Source organism: Leuciscus leuciscus (assembly GCF_965113295.1).
Source record: "Leuciscus leuciscus genome assembly, chromosome: 8".
In the NCBI taxonomy this organism is placed as follows: Eukaryota; Metazoa; Chordata; class Actinopteri; order Cypriniformes; family Leuciscidae; genus Leuciscus; species Leuciscus leuciscus.
Genome location: NC_138732.1, coordinates 6,616,981 through 6,641,007, shown reverse-complemented (window position 1 = coordinate 6,641,007; position 24,027 = coordinate 6,616,981). Strand labels below are relative to the sequence as shown.

Here is a 24,027-nt window from a genome sequence, read left to right as displayed (position 1 = left end):
CTCTCTCTCTCTCTCTCTCTCTCTCTCTCTCTCTCTCTCTCTCTCTCTCTCTCTCTCTCTCTCTCTCTCTCTCTCTCTCTCTCTCTCTCTCTCTCTCTCTCTCTCTCTCTCTCTCTCTCTCTCTCTCTCTCTCTCTCTCTCTCTGCCCTGTGGCCATGCTAACCCTCATCATTAGAGCTGACCCTGTTGGGAACCGTGTGACACTCAGGTAAACAGCTGAGTGAAGAGACTCATGGGTAATGAGCTGAAGAGGTCGGGGAGGTGTGGCTGCTGAGCATTGGCATGTTTGCAGTCAGGTTGACTTCGGTTAGACAGGGTTTATTAGAATATGTGAAGCAGTACCAGGGTGATTCTGTTCAAATTGTGGGTGACACAAATAGCATTCACAAAGTCAACTGCACATCACGGTTTTCCTGGTGGCATCAGTAAACCACCTATTCCCAGAGGAAAATGGTAATGTTTAATGGTTGCTTTTGGAGAGTTAATTGATTTTTAGATAGATTTTTCTTTTAAGTATACATTGTCGGAGATGCTTATCCTACATCTACTGTACTTCTACTAAATATTTCAATAGACACAACATAGAGTCAACGCATGGCAGTGTTAGTATCATTAAAATTAAATTATATACATAATTCTTTTACATTAAAATTTTAGTTAAAGTTGTGTTTTGTTATTTTTATTAGTTCATTTCTATTTCAGTTTTAGTTTATTTCATTTTATTTATGTTAACATTTATTTTATAAGTAATGAAAATGTGGGTGGAGGGAGGGAGGGAGGGGGGGGGGTGGAGTTGAGACCATAGACTGTAAAAAAAGATGGACGACGCCCTTTCGCTCTCTTCCATTGGTGAGAAGTGAAGCCGCCAGTGTCCCGATATGGTGCTGACATCTTGGAACTTGAGTCTGCGCAGTAGCGATTTCGGGACCAGACCTGCGCAGTAGTGAGCAGGAAATAAAGCCGTGAAATCAAGGCCCCGCCCTCACTCTCGGTGTGAAATAATTAATTAAAGAAATTTAGATATTAAATTTAAAGCTCCAATCTCCTCAGTCCTCCGAAGATCCGAAGAAAAAAAGTCTGTTGGTGCTTCAGTGACTACTTCGCAGTGTTCATCTCTCTGCACTGGCTACCTCTCGCTGCTCGCATCAAGTTCAAGGCACTGACGCTTGCTTACAGAACTATCACAGGCTCAGCTCCCTCCTACTTTCACTCACTCCTACGAGTCTACATCCCTACCAGACACCTACGATCGGTCAACGAGCGACGTCTCGTGGTTCCATCGCAGAAAGCCACAAAATCACTTTCCAGAACATTCTCATTCACAGTTCCATGCTGGTGGAACGCTCTCCCCACCCTCATCCGGAATGCAGAATCCCTGACAACATTCAAAAGACAGCTGAAAACCAATCTCTTCCGTGAGCACTTAACCTTATAGAAAAAAAAAAAAAAAAAAAATTTCCTTTCCCTTTGAAACATCACTTATCAGGCTTATGCTACTCTGAATAATACCTGAACTTCGTATTTTGAGCACTTCTTGCGTTGTTGTTGCTTTTGCCTCTTTATGATGACTCGCTGAATTTTGTCCTAATTTGTAAGTCGCTTTGGACAAAGGCGTCTGCTAAATGACTAAATGTAAATGTAAAATGTACTTCGCTCAGAGAACCTGTCAATCACAGCTGTCAATCATGACGTCACACCACCGTTTTTATAGCATCAAATAACTAACTAAAAAAAAACTTATTTTAAAAATAAACACTTGGATGTACATCAGCGTGATAAAATCGACAGTAAATGACAAAAACCACCTTCGGAAAAAAGATATTTGAAGTGTAATTAAATTGTTTAGTTGGTCTCAAGTCCCGTTGAATAACACGGGGAGGCGGGGTTTATGACCTATACTTGGACCAGTCACCGGGGGGCGATCGAGACATTTTGGCTTCACTTTTCAGGGCTTGTGCGGCACGCTTGGTTGAGACGTGGGGAAAGGAAGCGAGCAAAGGAAACGAGGAAAGGAAATGAGGATGCACAAATTATAAATGAGAAGCCCCCAGTAGATGCATAGATAGTCTCTTCTTCTGCTTTTTTTTCCCCTGTTGTGGCGGTTAGCGAACATCGTGGCATTACCGCATACGCCCCCTTCTGGATTGGAGTGTGGATCGCCTGTGACTGTCTATTTTCATCGTCTGACTGTGTGCTGTCCATACTCCATGATATCCGTACTGTGATGGTTCAGGATGAATACATGTACCGTTACACCCCTAATTGATAATCAAGTAAACCTAAGTTGAAAATCTTGAATATCGAATCTTGAAATATTACTAACAAGATAATAGTTATTTGAATGTTCACTTTATAAAAATCCCTAACTCTAACCCTAACCCTAACCCAAACCGCAAAAAGACACATGACCTGAAACGGTATGTTTTTACAATTATACTAAAAGTACTTTTACTTGCTAAAAAAAAGTATAAACTCAGACAGCAGAAGGCATGTAGTAGATCGTGTGCAACAGGTTTTTCAGCAAAGTTTTGATTATGTTTATCATTTAGAGGCCTTATAAATTTGAGTATCAAATATGACACAGTAGGCTTTATAGGGTTAAGATATTTAATTTGTGATTTCTCTTTCTTCTGGGATCCATAATCTCTCTCTTTTTCTATCATGCCTCCTTCTCTTAATCATTAGCTTCTGTCAGCAGGTGCGGTGACAGATATGACTTGTGGGTAGCACTGGGAATCTCAAACCAACATTATCCTCATGCGGGATGTCCTGCCGTGATGGATGAGGGTGAACACGGGAGGTTCTGTATCCTGATAAACCCGCTTTGCGCAGAGCCTCCAGTGCTGCTTTATCTGGCCTAAGCAAAGCCAAGATGCACAAACACACACACACACACACACACACATACATACACACAACAGCACAGAAGGTCATCCTGTCTATTAATGCAGTGTGCCTCTGAGCCACAGAGCAGATGGTATGGAATAAGAGGCGAATGAGATTGAAAGACAACTAGGAAAGTGGAGATAGGGGTTAGAGATGAAGCAGTATTTGTTGGGCCCCTGTGCTGCCCTACGGCCCCAGGAGTCTCTGTACACTGCTGGGGTGAGACGAGGACAGCCGACATTCAGATAAACTGATATCTGCTGCCACGCTACCCTTACAAATGCACCCACATTTAAGGTTGAGAGTCCTTTTTTATATATACTGGGACAGACTGTTTTTTTTTTTTTATCACGTTAAAGATTATTCAAATATCATTTTCATTAATACTTTTTGAGAATCACTTTACTTTCACTTTGAACAAAACCGACCAACATTTAAAAATCTTTACCAACCAATATTTCTTAATAGCACGAAACCGTTTAACATTTAATTCTCTTAACAGAACGAAACCAACCAACATTAAAGAAAGAACAAAACTGACCGGTATTTAAATCTCTTAATAGAACAATACTGACCAATATTAAAATCTGTTAATTGTCTTTGAACACCCAGACATGTGCCTGAGTTTCTGCGGCGCTGATGAAGGTGTTCATCTGATGAATAGACAACACTATTAATACAATATAGCTAGATCTAGGACCTCTTATATCATCTTTTTATATCGTCATAACACTAAACCCTAAAACTTAGACATTATAGACATAACAGTGCAATGTTCTGTAAATCTGAATTGAAATGATATGTATTGTAAGCGTTATACAAATACATTTGACTTAACTTGACTTAAAGGTACAGTATGTGATGTTGACAGCTAGCGGATGAAATAGGTACTGCAGTCCAAATTCTAAATATTGGAGAGAGCTTTTCCCCCGCCACCTCCTCCTCAGACTATCCCACATACCAGATTGAGGACACACAACAGGAACGAGCGCAATGGGAAGCGACGAGCCTTGCCATCTCTGACCCACTTCGATTGCTGGCTTCCGTAGCTGATCTGTGTTTTCCACCAACTGGCAACATGGGGTGTCAAAATACTATTGGATAAATTGACAGTGGGCAAGACCACACAGATAAAAACAGATAAGTAGAAAAACATGGCTGTAACATTTTCTAGTAGGTTTTTCTTATTTCACATCTGACCTAAGTCTACCTACCCTGGAAATTCAGAGTTCTCGCAAGAGCACAAGTTGAATTTGCTCAGCGAGTTACCCTGGCGTCGAGTAATGATGCTCATTAAATATGTCCTTGTATCCGAGCTGCACCAATCACATCGGGTTATCTGATATAGGCGGGCCAGAGGCGAGATAAACAGATGACGATAGCGCTGTGACGTCGAAGTCATTTGTAAACATTGCAAGATGGCTATGGATGAACACCAGTTGTTTGAAACGGCTTTGGCCGCTACAATGAACGAGGAACAGAAGACACCGCTCGAATCGTTCCTTTGCAAGAAGGGCGTTTTTGCTGTTTAGCAAAAGAGTCTAATCTACCAGTTAGCTCCTCTGGTAGCTAAGCGATACCTTGTGATTGGTCGTAGTGTTATCCAATTACGTGCAGTGAGATTTTCAAATGCATGCTTGGTGCCGCCCCTCGAGCTGGCCGATTTTCATTAGTCGATGCCAGACCATTAATCTTTCAGATTAATCCTCATTGGCGTCTCCTCATTGACGTCGGCTGAGTACCCTAACTCTAACTTGCTGAACAGCAATAATAAACAGACATCAGACAATGCCTTTGAATATGCTTTAATCACGAGAGAATCCCACCCGCAAAAGGCGAAAATTACTTTTTTGACATCATTTCCATACAATTTGATTGGTTCTTCATAGGCAAACCCTTCTGTTACTAGGTAGAAGCCAACTCTGTTTTCTTGATTACTTCATTGTTAATCACACGTTTTCAAACCTAGACATCTGTCTAGTTTCATTTCCCGAGTTATAGACCAAAGGGTTTGGAAACATTTAAGATTCAAAAGCTTATGAATGTTGTTCCTGCAAGAAAAATAAATGTTAGTTATTAATGAAAAAATCCATCACACATTGTTTTTCAGAGAAACAAGTATTTGAACATAGTATGTTTCCTAAATCTCTGCAAACATATTATGGTATTTTTATGCTTCAGTCAAAAGAAATGAAATACAGCACCTTTAAGGGATCTTGGGCATCTGCATTTTTCCCCGATGCGGATAGAAGACCGTACAGACATACTCAGTGGTAGATTCAGTAGCGCCACAGCAAAGTAATGAATGTTTCCATGAGCTGTGAGTTTGGAGTCTTAATTGAATGGATTTAGACTTTAAAGGAAGACTGTGCACTGCTAAATTATACAAAGACAACAAATACACAACACATCTTTAATGAATCTGGCTACAGTCACTGCAGTGTTCTGATGGTGTCTGAGCTGTAATAAAACTCCGGGATTGTGTCGCAGTGCTTTTGTCTATAATTGCTTTGGCAGCAGAACTCCTAGGCCAGTTTTTTTATTTATTTATTTTTATATAGAAAGGTTTCTAGTGATGCTGCTTTAATATTTTTATTTAGTTTATAATATATTTTGTCAAGAACTGTTTTTATTAGGCCTGCTATTCAGGTCAAGATTCAGAAAGATGATCAAAACACAGATGGAGTAGATCGAGTCCATCAACGCCCCTAAAGCTTCACAGTCCTGTAGCTCGTCATGGGTCGACATTTCATTCAGTAACATTAGGCAGTTTTGATTTATATGCTGTTTAATGTTGATGATCGCATTATTTTTCATATGAGATAAATTCGCTCGTTTTTGCATCTTCTTCGCATGTGTTTTGATCAGGAGATTCAGTACTCTTTCAGAAGATGTGTAATAGCGCCTCTTACTGTATAACAGTGAAAACACAGAAAGCCGGAAAATTCTATTCTGGCTATCACCAGACCAACCTCAATCTTTTAAGATTCAACATTAATTAATTGTCTGCTATGTATATATGCCAATAGCGTGCCAGGTGGATAAGCCAGTTTGTGATTGGTCCCTCAAATCACTGGCAGATCGAGCTGGGTTTACCCAGTCTAGGAAAATTCATCAATGGCGTTGAAGCGTTGTCTCATAAATGTCGGAAATTTCCGTCAATGGCAGGGAAAAAGTTGAGACTGATGAGACATAAGGAATAGCTCATTGTTTTCTCAACCTTACAGTATGTTGTTCTCACCCTTTATGGCTGGTGATTTTTTTTTTTTTTTTTTTTTTTTTTTACAAAAATCTAAGTTTTGTAATAAACAAAAAGAAAATTCGTTTATTCAGCAAGGATGCATTAAATTGATCAAAAGTGACAGAAAAGACATTTATAATGTTACAAAATATTTTTATTTCAAATGAATGCTGCTCTTTTGAACTTTTCATTCATAAAGAATCCTGTAAATGTAAAAAAAAATCTACAGTTACCACAAGAATATTAAGCAGCACATCTGTTTTCAACATTGATAATAATAATTAATGTTTCTTGAGCAGAAAATCAGCATATTAGAATGATTTCTGAAGGATTTCACCTTTTTTAAATATATTAAAATACAAAACATCTATTCTAAATTGAAAGAATATTTCACAATATTACTGTTTTTACTGTATTTTTAATCAAATAAATGCAGCCTGGCTGAGCATTAGAGACGTCTTTCAAAAAACATTAGAAAATCTTACAGACCCCAAACTAATAAACAGTATTGTACACACACGCACTCTCATAAATGATACATTATGAATAATCCAATGTAAATGCATACTCAGCACCTGTGAGGCAATCTCATAAACACTCATTCCTGACCTCACCACCTACTTATCTTTATTTCCCTTACTCAGTGATATGTGTGTGTGTGTGCATGTATGTTGTGGGAGTATCTGTAATAATGCGAGTGCAGGGTTCGCGTGGTGCTGGGGTTTCGTGGTTCATCTCTTGTTAATGGATGTTCATAAATCCTCCTCAGCCGGGAGAATACAAGCCTCTTGACTGAAATTAGACCGTCATAACCATCTCAGAGTGCTGACTGGACGAAACGTCCCGATCTGAGAGACGTGCCAGAGGACGAGCTGTACATCCATCAAAACCAGCATCTGCAGCGGCGGGAGTCACTGCGTTGTTCTGACACTGTCGGAGCTGTAATAAAACTGATCTGGCACAGTGCTTCTGTCTAACTGCTTGCAGTGAGGCACTTCAGTCTGGAACTTCCAATGGAGAATTGATTTAAGTTAGTCTAGCACTGCTTTTAAATCAGGAACTGATTACAGTCAAGCTGCTTTTATTCTTCAAATGCTGTCATTTTAAACTGCTTTTGCCCTGTTTACACCTGGTATTAAGATACGTTTTGGTTGATCAGATCACAAGTGGATGATGGTGTAAAACGTTTTGAGCTTGTCCACTTTCAAGCACTTCTAGAGGTAGTCGAAAACGCATTCGACCAGCTCTAGCCAGACGGGATTTAAACTGTCGGCTGAAGACCCAAGTTTGGTTTGAAGACGACAAATGTACCAAGCACAATGTTCTCTAACCATTCCTGATTTCTAACACACACTCACAGCGTTCGGCTGGTCTTGCGGCTGTCAGAGCAAAAACTAAAGCTGCTGCTGTCATTGTGTTTTTCCGTCGTCTCCGGTCGCGTTCTTATGTAAATTGCATGAGCTTATTTCGTCCATTAGATTGAAAGATCTGAAAAAACGAACACAATTAACCTCCCCTCGAAGAAATCAGGACAGAAGTGGTTTAAAGTGGACAAAAGAGACACCAGGTGAACGGGAATGTGTCTTCCTCGTCTACTTGTGATCCAAATGACCAAAACACATCTTAATACCAGGTGTAAACAGGGCCTAGAACTGCTTCCACTCTACATTTACTCATTTTAGAACTGTTTTCAGTCTCCGATTTCTGTTATTCTTGAATTTCTTTAACTGCTAGATCTGCTTTCCGTTCACACAGAACTTGTTTTTACACGTTCTGCGCATTATCACAGTCTCACAGTCCGTTCACACAGAACGTGTTTTTGCATCTTCATGGTTTTCCATTGTTTTTCTATGCAAACATGTGCTAGACGGACACGTGTTTTGCAGCGTGTCTCGCAAGACGTCATTCTAAAAAAGTGTTGCTTATGTTAAAAGAAGTTTAACTTTTAAAAAACGCTTTCTGTGATAATGGTCCTTTAAGTTTAGAATTGTTTTTTGTCTCGATCTGCGTTCTGACAAGATTTGCTTGTAGTCTAGAACAGTGGTATTTTAGCGTCATTGGGATACTACTATAGTTTTGATTCATATTTTTAATAATTTTGTAAAAATATTTTCTGTTTTCATTTTAATTAAAGTCTTGTTGCATGTTTTTCTCAGTTTTATTGTTTTTTTATATTTTATTTTGTATGTTTAAATTATTGTGCTACAGATGTGGCCTTTAAGATGGTTAATTGTCAAGTTAAATAAAATAAAAATTAGAAACGTTGCATTGGCTTTAATACAACGTTAATGCTTATTTATGTTTTATGGTTTTAGTTAACTATAATCACAGTTTTACCTGCCAGATCAGCTTATAGTGTTGAAGTGTTTTGTAGCCCCGCCCACTGTGAAATCTTATTGGTGCAAAATTCCACTCCACATAGCAATATATTAAACATCAACTACTGTACGTTCTGGTTGGCTGTGATTTTGTCACATTACTGTGTTTACTGTAGCCAAACCGCTTGTTACTGGAAACTTGTTGGTTGTTAGTTCGAACTCCATCACCTTTTCCCCTTTTCAAAAGCAATTCCTAATCTTTCTTTAAAGTATTTGAAAAGTTTTCCCTGTTCTACCATCCGTGATGAGCTTGTAATGATATCTCTGGGCAGCACAAGTCTCTCTTGTAGCCGAGAGTGGGATCTGATCATCCTCAGCCCTAGTTAAAGGTTTGAGCGATTGACTCTCCTCAGCAGGGTTTGAGTCTCAAATGCAGTAAACTCCATTTGCAAATCATTTGGCAAACTGTGTTTATCCACCACTGCGACAATAAGTGGATAAAGAAAATGTTACACTACAGACACTGAGTCTTTTGTGGACAAAAAATGCTTGAATTTGAATTGCATGCAATTCAAGAGGAACACAAACCCTGATGCAGACTTTTATAAGCTCATCCGATTGATTGGTTTGTTACAATTGTGAGTATACAGCAAATTCACTGCCAGTCAATCAGTATAAGAGTGTATTGTGCATCCAATTATCACAAACAAAACACCATCCAAGCCCTTAGCGACAGAAAACATCTAACAGAACCTTGTATATTCTAAACTGTGCTGTGATTTCATCTTTTGGCAGGAGTACACCATCGACGTGTTCTTCAGGCAGAGCTGGAAGGATGAACGGCTGAAGTTTGAGGGACCGATGAACATTCTGCGTTTGAACAACCTGATGGCCAGTAAGATCTGGACTCCAGACACATTCTTTCACAACGGGAAGAAATCTGTCGCACACAACATGACCATGCCCAACAAACTGCTGCGTATCCAAGATGACGGCACCCTGCTGTACACCATGAGGTAAGCAAGGTGCTATTTCTACTAATGAACAGAGCCCCTAAAGGGACATTGTGTTGGAGGAAAAAAATATGAGACAGGAGGAAAAACTAAATGTCAACGCACTTGCGTTCTCTCGCAGATGTTTTGAGAAACTTTGAGTTCTTGGCGAGCGAATGCAGTTTCTCGGGGCAAAGCAACATTTTTGAAATATATTTTTTCCTCCCATCTCATATTTTTTCCACCACCATGTCCCTTTAAGGGCTTCGTACTGATGTACTAGTTTGCTAATTAAATTTTTTTTCTGACAAAAGGCACACAATTTGTGTGTAATTTATTAAATCAATAACAGATGAAGTGAATTTAAACACAGCGCTCTACACCCTTTTTGATTGTGTGTTAAAGTAATAAAATGAATAATTGGACTGCATGCAAAAATAATGCTCTAAAAATGTTTAATGCTCTAGAACAGTGTTTCTCAATTGGTGGGTCGCACGGCCGTTTTAAGTGGTCACGGAGTGAGTAGTCAAAGAAACAACCACACATTTAATTCTGTTTTTCAGATGCGAGACTTTTATTTTGAAAGATGACTTTTGCGTGAAAGCTGATGACTCAGTTTAGTGTCTTACAAAAACGCATTGTCTTGATTCTGCGGTCAGATGAGATGTTGTCTAGCTATATGTCATTGTCATTATTCTAACGTTATTTTCATAATATTGTTTCCCTGTCCTGTCAAATTACAAGCATGCAACGTCATAGTTATGTTGTCAATTAGTAAATCATGAACTCACCAAAAGGTAGGGTGACGTGGGGTAAGATGCATCCTGGGGCAAGATGACTCCTCCACCTTATTTTATTTCTCCTGACCATAATATAAAAAAATTTATAATTTTTGAAGGTCTTTTAAAGAATTAAAATGTGGGTCCCATGGCCAAACCAGTTGAGAACCACTGCTCTAGAATAGATTGTGATCGAATGTGACCTTTCTTTCTTTATTAATTTAAATAGGTTTATTTAAAGCAAAAAGTTTCAGTGAATTAAAAACAAACTTTTTCAATAAATTCAATAAAAACGTAATGCTTCATGATGTGAACAAAAAATATGACTGTAAATCTGGCTTTTTTAAGTCTGACAATCATTGAGTGCACTTAAAAATATCTGATTTTTGGTCATATTGTCTGTTCACACCGTCAAAAAACATATCTGGGCTATCAAGCATGATCTTGTGAACTATAATCCAAGTCTTCTGAAGTCTTGGATCGTTATGTGTAAGAAACACCCCCAAACTGAAGAAATCTTGCCCTCCAGTGAATTTCCAGTGAAAAATGGCTTTAATTTTGATCTGATTCTCTCATAATGTTATCAGAATTTATATTTTTGGTGAATGATCCATTTAGCTCATATTGTGGGTGGCTAATGGAGTCATTCCTCATGTAAATCCCTGAATCACCTTGTATTCCCGAGAATTTGAATAATTCATCCCTCACTGACTCCCACAGTCCTCATGCAGCCGGCTATATCGATTTAGCCACTAATTAAGATGTTTCATCTCTTTTCAGAAATGTGACACTCACTTTTGTAAGAGCTGATTTTGTTAAAACCAGTGACGACTTCGTAGTAAAGCACGGTTGTCATTATAATCGACATATTCAAGAGTCTGCAAACATCATCATCAATCTCCCTAATTACCTGCAGATGAAACAGAGAAGCCGTGATATATTGCTGTGTGTCATGTACACAAACCCCAAATAACATGGCCTTTCATAATGACTCTCGCCTCTGTTCATCCCGACGCTGCTCCAGAACATCATGACACTCTCCAACATGTACTCTCTCAATTTTCTCTTGCTTTTTCTCTCTTCTAAATCGCTCTCTCGCTCCCAGCACTTTCTGTGAGCACAAATGCTCCTCTCTGATGCCAAATCAATGAGAGCCTGACTCAGCCGTGAAGCGCAGGAAGAAAAAAGGAGACAAACTGAGAGAGAGACTGAGAAAGAGAAAGAAGCAGTGAAATAGAGGAGAAATGAATGTGAAAACGGATATCCAGAGCTTACATTTATAGGACTACTGGTAATTAGGATGGCTGACATATTTAAAAATTGCAATAATATTGAGAATATATAATTAAGCAGCATTTTGAATATCAGAGTCTCAATGCTCTTTTTATTTGGCCATTAAATTTGCTAAAGAGCGTGTCATTATACTAGTTTCAGAAGTAAGAGAGCGATAAGCATAGGCATAATTTGTGTTAAATAAGAGATACTGTATATTATATATCAACATATTTATTCACTGACGTAAAGACGAAACTATCATATTAAACACATTAAAAGTTCAATGTCAATCAATTAAACTCAATGTACTATTATAAATTGGTATTGTAATGTTATTTTATGTGCATTATGTTTTTTCTTCATTACAAACCCAAACTCGAACGACCCGAAGATAGACCTCTAAATCCTGCTAGTATTAATAATGGTACTCAATTTCTCCTTTTGTTGTGTTTGTGCATGTAAATCACAGATTGACGGTGCATGCCGAGTGTCCGATGCATCTTGAAGATTTCCCCATGGACTTCCACTCCTGTCCGCTTAAATTCGGCAGCTGTGAGTAACAGCTGGATTTGTTCACCAAAGCATCATCGAGTGTCTTTCTTGTACTGACTTAACATTTCAAACAGTCATCCTGCAAAGTTTTAATTGTGGCCCCACTGTAATTGTTCCTACAGATGCTTACACAACAACAGAAGTGACGTACACTTGGACGAAGAACGCGTCCAACTCTGTGGTGGTGGAAGAGGAGAGCTCTAGACTGAACCAGTATGACCTACTGGGGCAAACTGTGGGAAACGAAACCATCAGATCCAGCACTGGTGAGTCCGAAACTTAGACATTGAGATTTACTAGTCACAATATGGTTACATTATTTGGGAAAAAGCAGAGATTCTTCAAGAAGTTGAAGAGCTTTTTAAAAAAGATAATTTTCACACAATTTTCATGGCCCCCGCAATATTTTGCTGTATGGATATCTGAACATGCAAAATATCAAAAGAAAGAACAGAGCCTTTAAAAAACGTTTTATTATAGCTTCATGCATTCTTTTTCATCAACAAGTTTCATTAAAAAAAAGCAACATTTCGAACAAAAAGCTTTTTTTCATAGACTACAACCTGCATAAGCAATGCTTTTATAGCTTGTATCTGCTCCTTTTTTGCCTGTGCTTTAATTCAAGAGATTCTGTACTCTTTCGGAAGATGCATAATAACATCCCCAAAAATCAGGTTGTTATGTTGAGACTAAATATTGCAGTAGAAGAAGAGGAAACGGTAAAATACAAGGGTACAAAAGTCCACATGTCATAACACTGACATTAACAAAAGAAAAATGTGTTACGGACACTTTGCAATGTGTTTTGTGTTTTTCTTAAAATAGTAGTTAAATTTGGGCTGAAAGTCACATCATTTATTACATTTCAGAGCTGTTGAAACCGGAGAGTCACACCAGAGTCCATTCAGCATGCTTCTGTGTTTCAAATTTGACCAAATAATCCACAGAAGGCACAAGTATCTTGAATGAAGGCTATGTGCATTCAGAATAAAGATGTTCACCCTTAACAGTAGATATAAATGTATGGAGGAAATGGACCAAATATCCTGCTCAGTTTTTCTGAAGATGAAGCTCACTGCCATATAAAACTCCAAATTGGATCTTGTTAATGAAAACTGTCCAAACACACAAGCTTCATCTGTATAATCTTTCTATTTAATGGAGAAAACGTCACAGAATCACGCAAGTGTAAAATTAACGAAGTTCAGTATCATAAAGAATGACAAGTCTTATCTCAGGCTTGCATTTTTCGAGATTACTGGCTGAATTCGGGACCAGAACAAACAAAACTCCATTAAATAGCCACTCTGGATACCTAGTAATGGAATTACAAGTGCCATAACAGCATTTACCATAGTCAAAGGAATCGGATGGCAACAAGGCTTCTCAGCGCAGCGATTTGATTGGCTATTTGGGCTGTCAATGATTTATCTGTTATAAGGTTAATTCTTCCAAAGTCAATAATATGGATTTGAAACAACATGACTGAGTAAATGATGACAGAAGTTACGCTGAACCGACATGTTGGATATATGCAGATGATTTTGAAGGATTGTCTGATGTCACGGCAGATTTTTCCTTCATTCTATCATAGTTTATCAAGTGCACATTCGTTCTGTCCAGCTTCATCTTCTATGTGCTTTAACACGATCTAGGCAAGACTCAACAAACCCTGTCTGTCTCTCTCTCTCTCTCTCTCTCTCTCTCTCTCTCTCTCTCTCTCTCTCTCTCTCTCTCTCTCTCTCTCTCTCATGCACATCTTTGGGTTACTGTGACATTTCTTGCGTGTTGGCATTTGGTAGCTCAGTAAAGCGAACATATTTTCGACGTGGGTTGAGACTGAGGCCACAGCGCATACAAGATATTCCACTTCAGTTGAGCACAGAGAAACCAGAGGGACTGTACAACAACAACACACAGAAGACACACAAACTGTCATATTTGCGTACATTATCTTTGCAAATGGTCACAGCTTGCAAAGAAATTAAAGACATTCTGGACTTTTATTCATGCACAACAGTAGCAATCAACCAGTACAGGTTTATTAAAAGATGATAACTGATTATGGAAGTTGGGACGTACTGTTTATAACTAATATACACTACTGTTCAGAAGTTTGTGGTCAGTAAGACTTATTTTTTGAAAGGACTCTCTTTACTCATTAAGGTTGCATTTATTTAATCAAGAATACAGCTGTAGAGAAGCTTGCTGAACAAGTTAGTTAAAATTAGTTTAACTATTGACATCACCTGAATTATAGTTTAACAGACATTCGAAGGAAACTGTTGCTTACTTGATTGCTAAGGTTTGTTTACAGTTTATTCATAAAGCATTCACATCTTTATTTGTAAAAAAAAATAAAAAAAAATGTGTATGTTTCTTGTGTAAATCTCAAATTATCTGAGATGTTCTCATTGATCTCGCTGGAGATTGTAAAGGACTTGGTATATGTAAGGTGAAATTGAAGAATGAACTAGTGTGACATTTCCAATCATAACAACATCATGGCAAAACAAGGTTTGTTTGCAGTTCGTTTCAGGAGTTTGGAACAGCTTGTTAAAGTGAACTTCCCGTAAAAGTTCGCTCCGGCTGGTAAACAGATTTGAACTACCATTGGTCTGTGGCAATTACGTAATAAGTAGTTGTGTGGATTTGAGGCTCAGCTCCTTTGACATGGAAATCTTCTCAGGTTCATTTCTTCTGTTCAGTCCGTCGAGGTCAGACGCAGATAAAAACTTGAACACACTGGAGAGCTTCTTTAGAGAAAAAACTGAAGTTTTCATTCTTATTAAAAGTGACTCACACTGTTTCATGTTTAATACTGTAAAGCTGATTGCTTTAACTCAGTCTTTTGTATAAAGTGTTATTTAAATGAACGTGACGTGACTTGACTGGAGTGGTGAATTGCAGGACTTGGACAAATATCCATACATCATTATGATCACATGCTTTCTAAACTGCTCTTTTCTCACCGCTGTCATTTTTGTTGTGTGTTTATTATGTTATTGATAAAAAAGTGTGCATATTTGCATATTCATCTATACACAGCTCAGGATATCCGCTAACAATATATCACTGCAAAAAGCTTTTACGCCTGAGCGAAGAACGAAAAAGGACTTTGCCTTGACTGAATATATCGGGACCTTCAATGTAAAGCTGCTTGACAATGAATTGCATTGTAAAAGTGGTTGCACATATAAATCTGAATTTAATTTAATCAAATCATCAACCTTTCTGAAGTTGTGGGGACATGAAGGTAATGAGAGGAGTCTTAATTCTATTCAGTAGCCTGAAATATACTTGTTAATTGTTTCCATTTCATTTCCTAAGACAGAATTCCCAATTTGCTGTGCCATGTCCTGCGGGATTCGTGTCTTCTGTTTAGACCCATTTGTTAAGTGCTGTTTGCATCTCCCTTAGTAAGTGTACTCAAACTGGTACCGGCGGCTCACTCACACAAACGTGTGCATTAAAACTTACATGCATGAGCCCTTGGACCTTTTCTCCTGGGGCTCTTGTAAGTCTGCATCATGTAAAGTGATATTAATCATTCATTACAACAGCGTGAACATGCCGTCTGAGGTAGAATTGGGTCATCTGCCACACTTGAGTGCGCACTACATTTTGCACACTCGAGTGTTCGCAATATCTGAAGGATTTTTTAATACCTTTTTTCCTTGAGGCCACAGGGTCGGAAACCACTTAGAGTAAAGCCACTTCAGGTTTGTCTATCTGTGTGTGTGTGTTTTCACATTGATTAATGATGCAATGAAGGGGTGTGTTTACAAAAACCAAGTGTGTCAGCTGAGCACTTAAACACGATGCCGGGGTACGTGACGCCCATGTGTTATTCTGGCTTATCAGTGCTGTGATAATGGCTTTAAGATAACAGATACACACTCAGAGTCAGTACATCAGTGAGCAAATTTTCTTTCCTGACCATATATCACCCCAAAGAAATCACAAGAAAGAGAAACTTGAAATGTTTTTTTCCTTAAAGAACATGAAGCCTATTTTTAGGACCATTAAGATTTTTGTGTATTACATTAATGAGAATCTAATGAGAAGCTCCATTGAGAATAATGAGAATTACACACACACACACACACACACACACACACACAAAAAAAAACAACACATTGTGCGGACGCATTACAGTAATGTGAATAATGAGGGGGAAATGTGCTTAATTATCGTGAAAATAATGTCAAAATGCATGATTTTACTTCACCTGTGGAACACACACACATACACACATTTATTAAAAAAAAAATTGTCGATAGGGTTAAATCTTTAGGACCCCATTGACTTTATTTTACTTTTCTTTTATGTTCCCCAGAAGAACTAAAGACATACAGTTTTGGAGCGACCATTTTCATTTCAAAATCTGCTGCATTGTGACATTATTTTCAGGATTAATTAGGCACATTTCCCTTTCATAAAATAAAATGTATATGTATAATTCAATACATTAAAATAAATAAATAACACATAAATAATAGTAAATTACATACAGTATATATATTTCTGACAGATTTCTTTCTTCTTATTTTTGGGTGAACTATTGCTTTTATCGCAAAATTACCCCTCTCTCAGTTCTATTCACCCCTTTTCTGTCCGTCATGACGTTGACGCACTGAGATCTGTCTGTTTTTGTGAGATCATTACTGGCGAACATGCTTGTTGACGATAGAGGCCGAGTTTCCCGAAAGCGAAAGATGATAAACGAGAGACGTAGAAAGAGAACAGGAAAGATCAAATGATGCTGGCGTTCTGTCAGTGACATCATGCTTAGAAGTTGAAACATCACCATGGCGATCAGCATCATCACGGTTGTATGGGAGAGGGCGATACACACTAGCTGGTGGTAATTAGCGGTGCAGATCTGTCATCGTTTGCAGCGCTTGGATGTGTGTGTGTGTGTAGACTGGCGTAACCAGACATTTGACTATCAGCATAAAGTCTAGTCCTCATCGCAGCTTATTCTGGCCTAATAAACACACACTTAAACATGAAGAGATTGCTTAGTAAAAATGACCAATCACAGATCATTTTGTTTTAACCCTCTGGAAGAAGAGGTTCTATATAGATGACAATATGCTTTTGTCATATATTATCGTTATTCTTTCAGGCAAATAATTGACTTGGGTCTTTATTCAGCTTTCAATTGTTTACTGTAAATCTCAGTATTTTTGTCTTGTTTTTCGCTGTGCAAATATCAAAACATTGAAACATCGAGATGAATTTACTTGAGACACAATGGACCCTATTTTAAGCGCGAAACGCAAGTAACTTTGTGGGCGGATCTCAAGGCAAATCTAAAATGGGTTGGTCTGAAGTAGCTTCATTACTCATAGGTGTGGTTTGGGCGTAACGTGAAATAAACCAATCAGAGCGACATCTTACATTCCCTTTTAGAGCAGGCGCGCTTGTTCCATGGCGGATTGTTATTATAACGGTGGATTTGCCAGACGCGCACCAGGAGCGGTTCACAGCCGAGGAGACCAACGCTCTCGTCAGGGCCGTAAAAGACAGAGAAGTGACATTGGGATATGGGAGAAACCCACCCAAATTAACTTCGGTTAAACAGGCGTATAATAATTTGGGTAAATGTGTAAGCTAGATTTATGCCTATTTTTTCACATCTTCATGGACACCACAATGATTTCCCTCGTGTGTTAATATTTTTCCTTGTAATAATGTATGGTTTTCTAAAAATGAGAACTGCTGCGTCTGTGTAGATGAGATAAGCAAAGTGCATGCGTGTTGTGCACACGCTACATTGATTATGGCCAAGCATGCGCCCTTAAAATAGCATATCAATAACATGCGCAACGCGCCACTGACTTTAGACTAGGTTTTTCCTGGTCTGTGGTGGAATTGTTTTCTAAACCTGCAAAATAGCACCAGGGAACGTTTACGCCTCCTCTTTTCGCTGAACCTGCTGTGCGCGGGTGCAAAATAGGAATGATACATGCGTCGGTGTACAAAGTCAATTGCGCTGGGTGCAAGATAGGGCCCTTTAAATCTTTAAAGACATTAAATCTTGCTCTATGAAAAATGTAAATATCTAAATTGAGTTTATGCCTAAAAACAAGAAAATACATCTCAGTGAAGTAATACAAATAAAATAAGATCTTTTTTTTCTAACCCCAACCTCACTTAAGGCGAGACACGGCAGGCAAAAACAACGATTTTTCATGCAGTGCTCAGTTTTGAGATTTTGGGCTAGTTTACTCCTTCAATATGTGTTCTTTCAAGCTGCTATAAAGAAAATGTTGAAAATATTAAGATGTTTATTTTATTACATTTTGTTTACTTGCGGCTGTAAGTTTCTCCCGAATTTACCAGGAAGTTAGCATTCCAGCGCGACACGCCGAGCTCCGTCTGTTTACTGAAGTCTATCATGACCGGTATCGCTGTAAAGCTCTGAGTCTCCTGCACAACACTATGTAACCCAAATATGGGCATTTCCTTTCTATCAGTAACCAATCGTGAATGTCCAAAGGGGGGTTTAAAGCTAACAACGAAATCTCATTTTCTCATCTCAACAATCTTTAACTGACGTTTTCTCAAAATGAGTTTTTTGTCATTCTCCAGTAGAAACATCTCAGCCTATGTAGCACCTATGTACACCAAACTTTCCAGTAATACACTTAGCAGTATTCTGAGGATATTTTCAGAGGGATTTGTCAAAAAATCATTCCTGGCCTGATTTATGTGACATTTGAATAAAAAAAATATGGTGAAAATCGATTTTTTAAGGCTATGGACAGTATATTTTAATTTCCTAGGTAATGAAAGCATATATCCTGAAATCCCTCTGAGTTTTTATTTTCATCTTGTGTGTAAACAAAATGAAAAAATTATTTTGCATCTGGCTTTATCATATGTTCAGATCTATCTACCGAAAATATATGCAAAATCGTGCATATTTAATGAGATAATGCCTAATTTGCATAATTAAACATATAAATTTCTAAAACTTGTAATACATTTTTTTATATACTTGTGTAAGTAATCAATTGAGGAAGTTTCATGGTGATATCTATTATTTTAAAATTTTACCCTATTCACCTGTGTCTCGCCTTAAGCACAAACTCATTTTATTTTTATTTTTTTCAGAAAACATTAATATCTTAAGTAATCTTCTCAATGCTATGTGTAAAAACAGACAAAAATACAAATTGTCTCTTTTTTTTACAGTGCATGTCTTATTCATTACATGCAGTTTGTGTAAGAGGTTCAGAAGATAGCATTGTGCTAGGCTGAAGGCCGTTTTCAGCAGTTCAAATGAAGTTGCACTGCTGCATCATGCCTCTTTTCAGAAGACCCTGAAATAAAGTTGTGTCTCAGAGGGCTATTTCTTTGCCTTCATTAAATGATGTGTGAAAAAACGATAGTCTTTCTCCTGTTATTACCTGCACTGGTCTTCAGGTCAGGATGAGGTCAGGCTCCTTAATGAGAATCTCTGTGTCAAGTGTAGTGTTGCTGTAATATATATCAGCTCCGTTCCAAACCCTAGGGAGCTGCCTTCCTAGACAACATTTTTAGACATCATGCCCAACTCTTCTATTCTATTCTATTCTATTCTATTCTATTCTATTCTATTCTATTCTATTCTATTCTATTCTATTCTATTCTATTCTATTCTATTCTATTCTATTCTATTCTATTCTATTCTATTCAACTTCACTCTATTTGTGTGAGCATTAATGGACTTGCTGTATTTGTAGAGCAGTTTAGTTCAGCCACTCTTGGGGTTTGATTTCGATTACGACGCTGTTTTATAAAGTGTGTGTAGACAGTAGATAGCACATCAGCTTACTGGGGTTTGGAACCGAGCCAGTGTGTGCTCTGGAATCTCTGCTTTCCAGAGAGAATCACGGCATCTCCTGTGACCGATCGTCATCTTCACGCTTTAATTAACATCTTCACGGTGCACAGGCGGCAGCTCTGAGTGGCTACTAACACACACACACACGCACGCACACACACACACACACGTTAGCTCTGTTCCAAAACCTAGTGTGAGCTGTCTTGCTGTCCACTACTGCCTACTGTAGAATAGGCTGCTATCTTTAAAGGCAAATTCCTAACTACAATAGAACTTCATAAACAACTGATCTGGTTAAACACAAATAGTGCTACTTATTTGAACTCACAATTCCAATAGATATTGACATTAGCATGTTGCTAAGCTAACAACAAACACTAATAAACATAATGGCTAGCACAAATAGTGCAGTTTTAATTAGACTGACAAATTTTTTCATATTCTTTTTTTCTTTGTTATCATATTTTTACATATTTTTACTGAACTAAATATATTTAACATTTCTCTCAACACATCCAACATTTCTCTCAACACATCCAACCATCTCTGATTATTTTTGTGAGCAATGCATTCTGGGATTTATATCTCCTTGCTGGAATGTTATTTTAGTATTATTTATATATTATTATAGTTTTTATTATTTTTTTGAATTTGATTTTTATATTTTCAGTTTTAAAATTTGATTTAAGTTAAACTTTTAGTTATTTTGTTTAAATGTGTTTTTTTTATATTATTATTATTCTTATTTTTTTTAGTTTTAGTTTTAATTTATTTATTTTATTTCCAGTTAGTTATTTTAATTCTTTAACTTATTTCAGTTAGTTTCCAAGGCAATATTTCTAATTTCCATTTAGTTTAAGTTTTTTATCTAACATTTATTTATTTATTTATTTAGTTTTTATATTTTTAGCTTTCGTTTTAATTTTAGTTTATTTTTTAGCTTTTGTTTGTTTTTATATATTATATCTTAGTACATTTTTTTAGCCTGAACTTGAACTTATTTTAGTTAATTGCTAAGGAAACATTTATAATTTTCGTTTAACGCTTTTCGTCATTTTTTTTTTATGTAAAGTGTGTGTGTGTGTGTGTGTATTATATATATATATATATATATATATATATATATATATATATATATATATATATATATGTATATATATATATGTATGTTTAGGTTTAATTTATTTTCATTTCAGTTTTTAGTTTTAGTTCAGTTTTAGTTTTTATTTATAATTTATATTTATCTATAATTTCTCCAGTTTTATTTATTTTCAGTCATGTTTAGTGCTTCAGCTTAAACTCATTTCAGTTAGTTGCCAAGGCAACATTTTTAATTTCCTTTAAAAAGGTTTTTCCATCTAATATTTATATTTTATTTTATTTCAGCTTTATTTCAATGAACAAACATGACGCTGCTTTATAATCCAGCCAAGGTATAGGCATCACGCTAGGTTCTGAAAGAGAGCTGTCGTCTTTCTCCACAGTAGAGCCACAGTCTTATTTCCCTTTTAAATCTTTTTATTCAGTGGAGACACCTTCTCACACACGCACACGCCTGAACTCTCTGTGCACATTTACATTTCCTCTTGCTGTTTTTTTCTAGTGGACTGCTGTTAATTAAATGAAAGCAGACGCTGCTCATCCTCATCCGTGCTTATTTTCCCCAGCGCAGCTCCGTGCTGAGATAACCGGTGCTGGTGAAAGGAGGAACCGTCTCCGAGAGGATGCCGTGTGCAGTTCAACAAGGAAAGGAAAGAATGAGATTTACAGGATTAGAGCTGGCTAAAATCCGCCAGTGCTTCCTCTGCAGAAAGGACGAGGAGTTTCCCCCCTCTGCCAAATGGCACCAGCTCGGCATCCTCCACCAACATCCAAAAGCACCAGATAGATTTCTCTCTTCTGTTGCCATGGGCAACCAAAGTCTTCCTCCATCCTTGGGTTATGCCTTCCCTCTCTTTCTCTTTCTCTCTCTGTCTCGTGGGCCACTTGCCGGCGGAGATTCTCAGTTTCCAGGCGGTTTGCCACGTTTTGTGTGTCTCTGCGAGCGGTTGGAATAATGCTCTGTGATAATGAGGTTGAAAACCTCATGATGATGTCGAGGAGATTTTCTTTCTTTATGTCATTTTGCTCGGTAACAATCTGTCTCCGTAGAGTCGGTTCAGACTGACCTGATCGTTTGATCGTTTGATCGTTTGTAATTCTGGCTTCCCTCAAATAGCTTCCGGCTTATAATTATATGCATCTTTCCCTCCCCTGCATCAGCCCTTTCAGAATATGTAATATGTGTTTTATAATCTGTTCTTTGATGTCCTATTTACAGGGTGCCACTTCTTCACCTGGCCCCTTTTTACTTAATCTTTTCTTATGATTTCCCATCAGGATCCAAAATTAGATTTGCTAACACTTTCTATCGATTGTCCTCTTTAACTTTGCAACTACATGTCAACTTACTCTCATCAGAGTATTAGTAGACTGTCTGCTTAATATCTGCTAACTCTTTATTTTGATGCTCCCCAACAGACATTACACTGACTATAAGTCACTTTGCAAGTACAAGTCAACTAATTATACTAACCTGAACCTAACAGTCTAATACTCTAATGAGAATTAGTTGACATGTAGTTGCAAAGTTACTTATAGTTAATAGAATGTCTAAAGTGGACTATCAAAATATTGAGTAACACTTGCTGATGGTGACTGAATTGGGGAATTTTATCAGCCATAAATATTTCTTACTGATCATGAAACTTGTTTTGTCCCTTGCATATTTGGCGCTTTGCGGTATCATGCATTAGCAAGTTTCTCTGTGAAACTTAAAGTTGAGATCCATCATGATCTTGATATTCATATTTGTTAAATCCTTTTATCCTTGTTTTTACGAAGCTTTGAAACTGTATAGGAGTTAAATAATTGCCAATCCTTTGACTACATAAATATAGTATTTAAGAGGACGATATCTTTTTTTAACAAATATCTGCATGTAAATTTATCCAGTTTATTTTTGTAGAAAAACTTCTGGATTCACTGATAAACATTTGATGAATGAATTTTGAATGTGACTGTCACTGAGCTTTTTTCAAGTAACCACTTGTATGTCTGATTTTAATCGCTCACATCTCTTAGTATTTACGATTCATGCATTATGTTGTGAATCTGATACCCTCCAGTGTTTTGTTATTTACTCAACAAAGCCTATTTGAATCTTATTTTGGACTGGTTCCCATAAGTTTCTCTGTTTCCCCCACAGGTGAGTACACTGTGATGACGGCCCACTTCCACCTGAAGAGGAAGATCGGTTATTTTGTGATTCAGACGTACCTGCCGTGCATCATGACCGTCATCCTATCCCAGGTGTCCTTCTGGCTGAACCGAGAGTCTGTTCCGGCCCGAACTGTTTTTGGTGAGTTTAATCTCTGAGTGAATCTCCAATTTACTCACAAACTTCAGATTGATCTTGGTTTTTGGGAATATTTCAAAATCTGGACGCTACTTCGGAGACGTGACATATGGCACTATAATAATACAATTGCGAAGAAAAAAAAACCAGTCTCCGGTACTATCGTAACCTCGGTTCCCTGAGAGGCGGGAACGAGACATAGTGTTAGCCGGTGTGGTCGCTGTTTGATCAGCTGTGCAAGCGTTCAGTCGTGATTCTGACGCAATTGTCGCGCCCATGCATTTTATATCGCCTGCAAGCCTGTCAGTATTTGCATACTTCGAGAAAATTGGCCAGCTGTTCCAAGCTAGCCCATAAGATTTCAACAAAAGTGGAAAGGGAGGAGTTCCCACAGCGTAGCTACGCAATGTAGAGTTACCGCTCTCGAAAGGGAACTCAGTGAGCATGCAGTTCCTCTTTGATTTTATCTGGATGAAAATACAAACACATTCTTTATGGTTCCTTGATGCATACTTTTATGGTGTATTGTTGCTTGCAATTCAAATGTGAGGTGTTTTAACTCTCTCAGCCACTGCCAGCTTTTTTGATCATTTTCACAAAACTTACATGGCCCCCTAGAATATGTTGTTGTATTAATATCTGAATGCAATATATCAAAAGAAGGCTCGAATAGACCCTCTGCTTTCAAAAATAAAATAAAAAATGTATTCTAGATTAATGCATTCCTTTTTTTAATCAACACTTGAATAT

General features: G+C 37.6%; 1 protein-coding gene across 10 annotated transcripts in view; it reads left to right on the top strand.

Moving 5' to 3' along the window:
• The window catches only part of gabra2b (gamma-aminobutyric acid type A receptor subunit alpha2b), a 99,426-nt gene that overhangs the window by 46,505 nt on the left and 28,894 nt on the right, over positions 1-24,027 (top strand). For all 10 annotated transcript variants that reach the window (XM_082177055.1, XM_082177058.1, XM_082177056.1 and 7 more), the window contains 4 exons: positions 9,241-9,461; positions 11,961-12,043; positions 12,166-12,309; positions 23,128-23,280. In XM_082177055.1, coding sequence (XP_082033181.1) covers positions 9,241-9,461; positions 11,961-12,043; positions 12,166-12,309; positions 23,128-23,280 — 601 coding nt within the window. The remainder of the gene's footprint in view (positions 1-9,240; positions 9,462-11,960; positions 12,044-12,165; positions 12,310-23,127; positions 23,281-24,027) is intronic.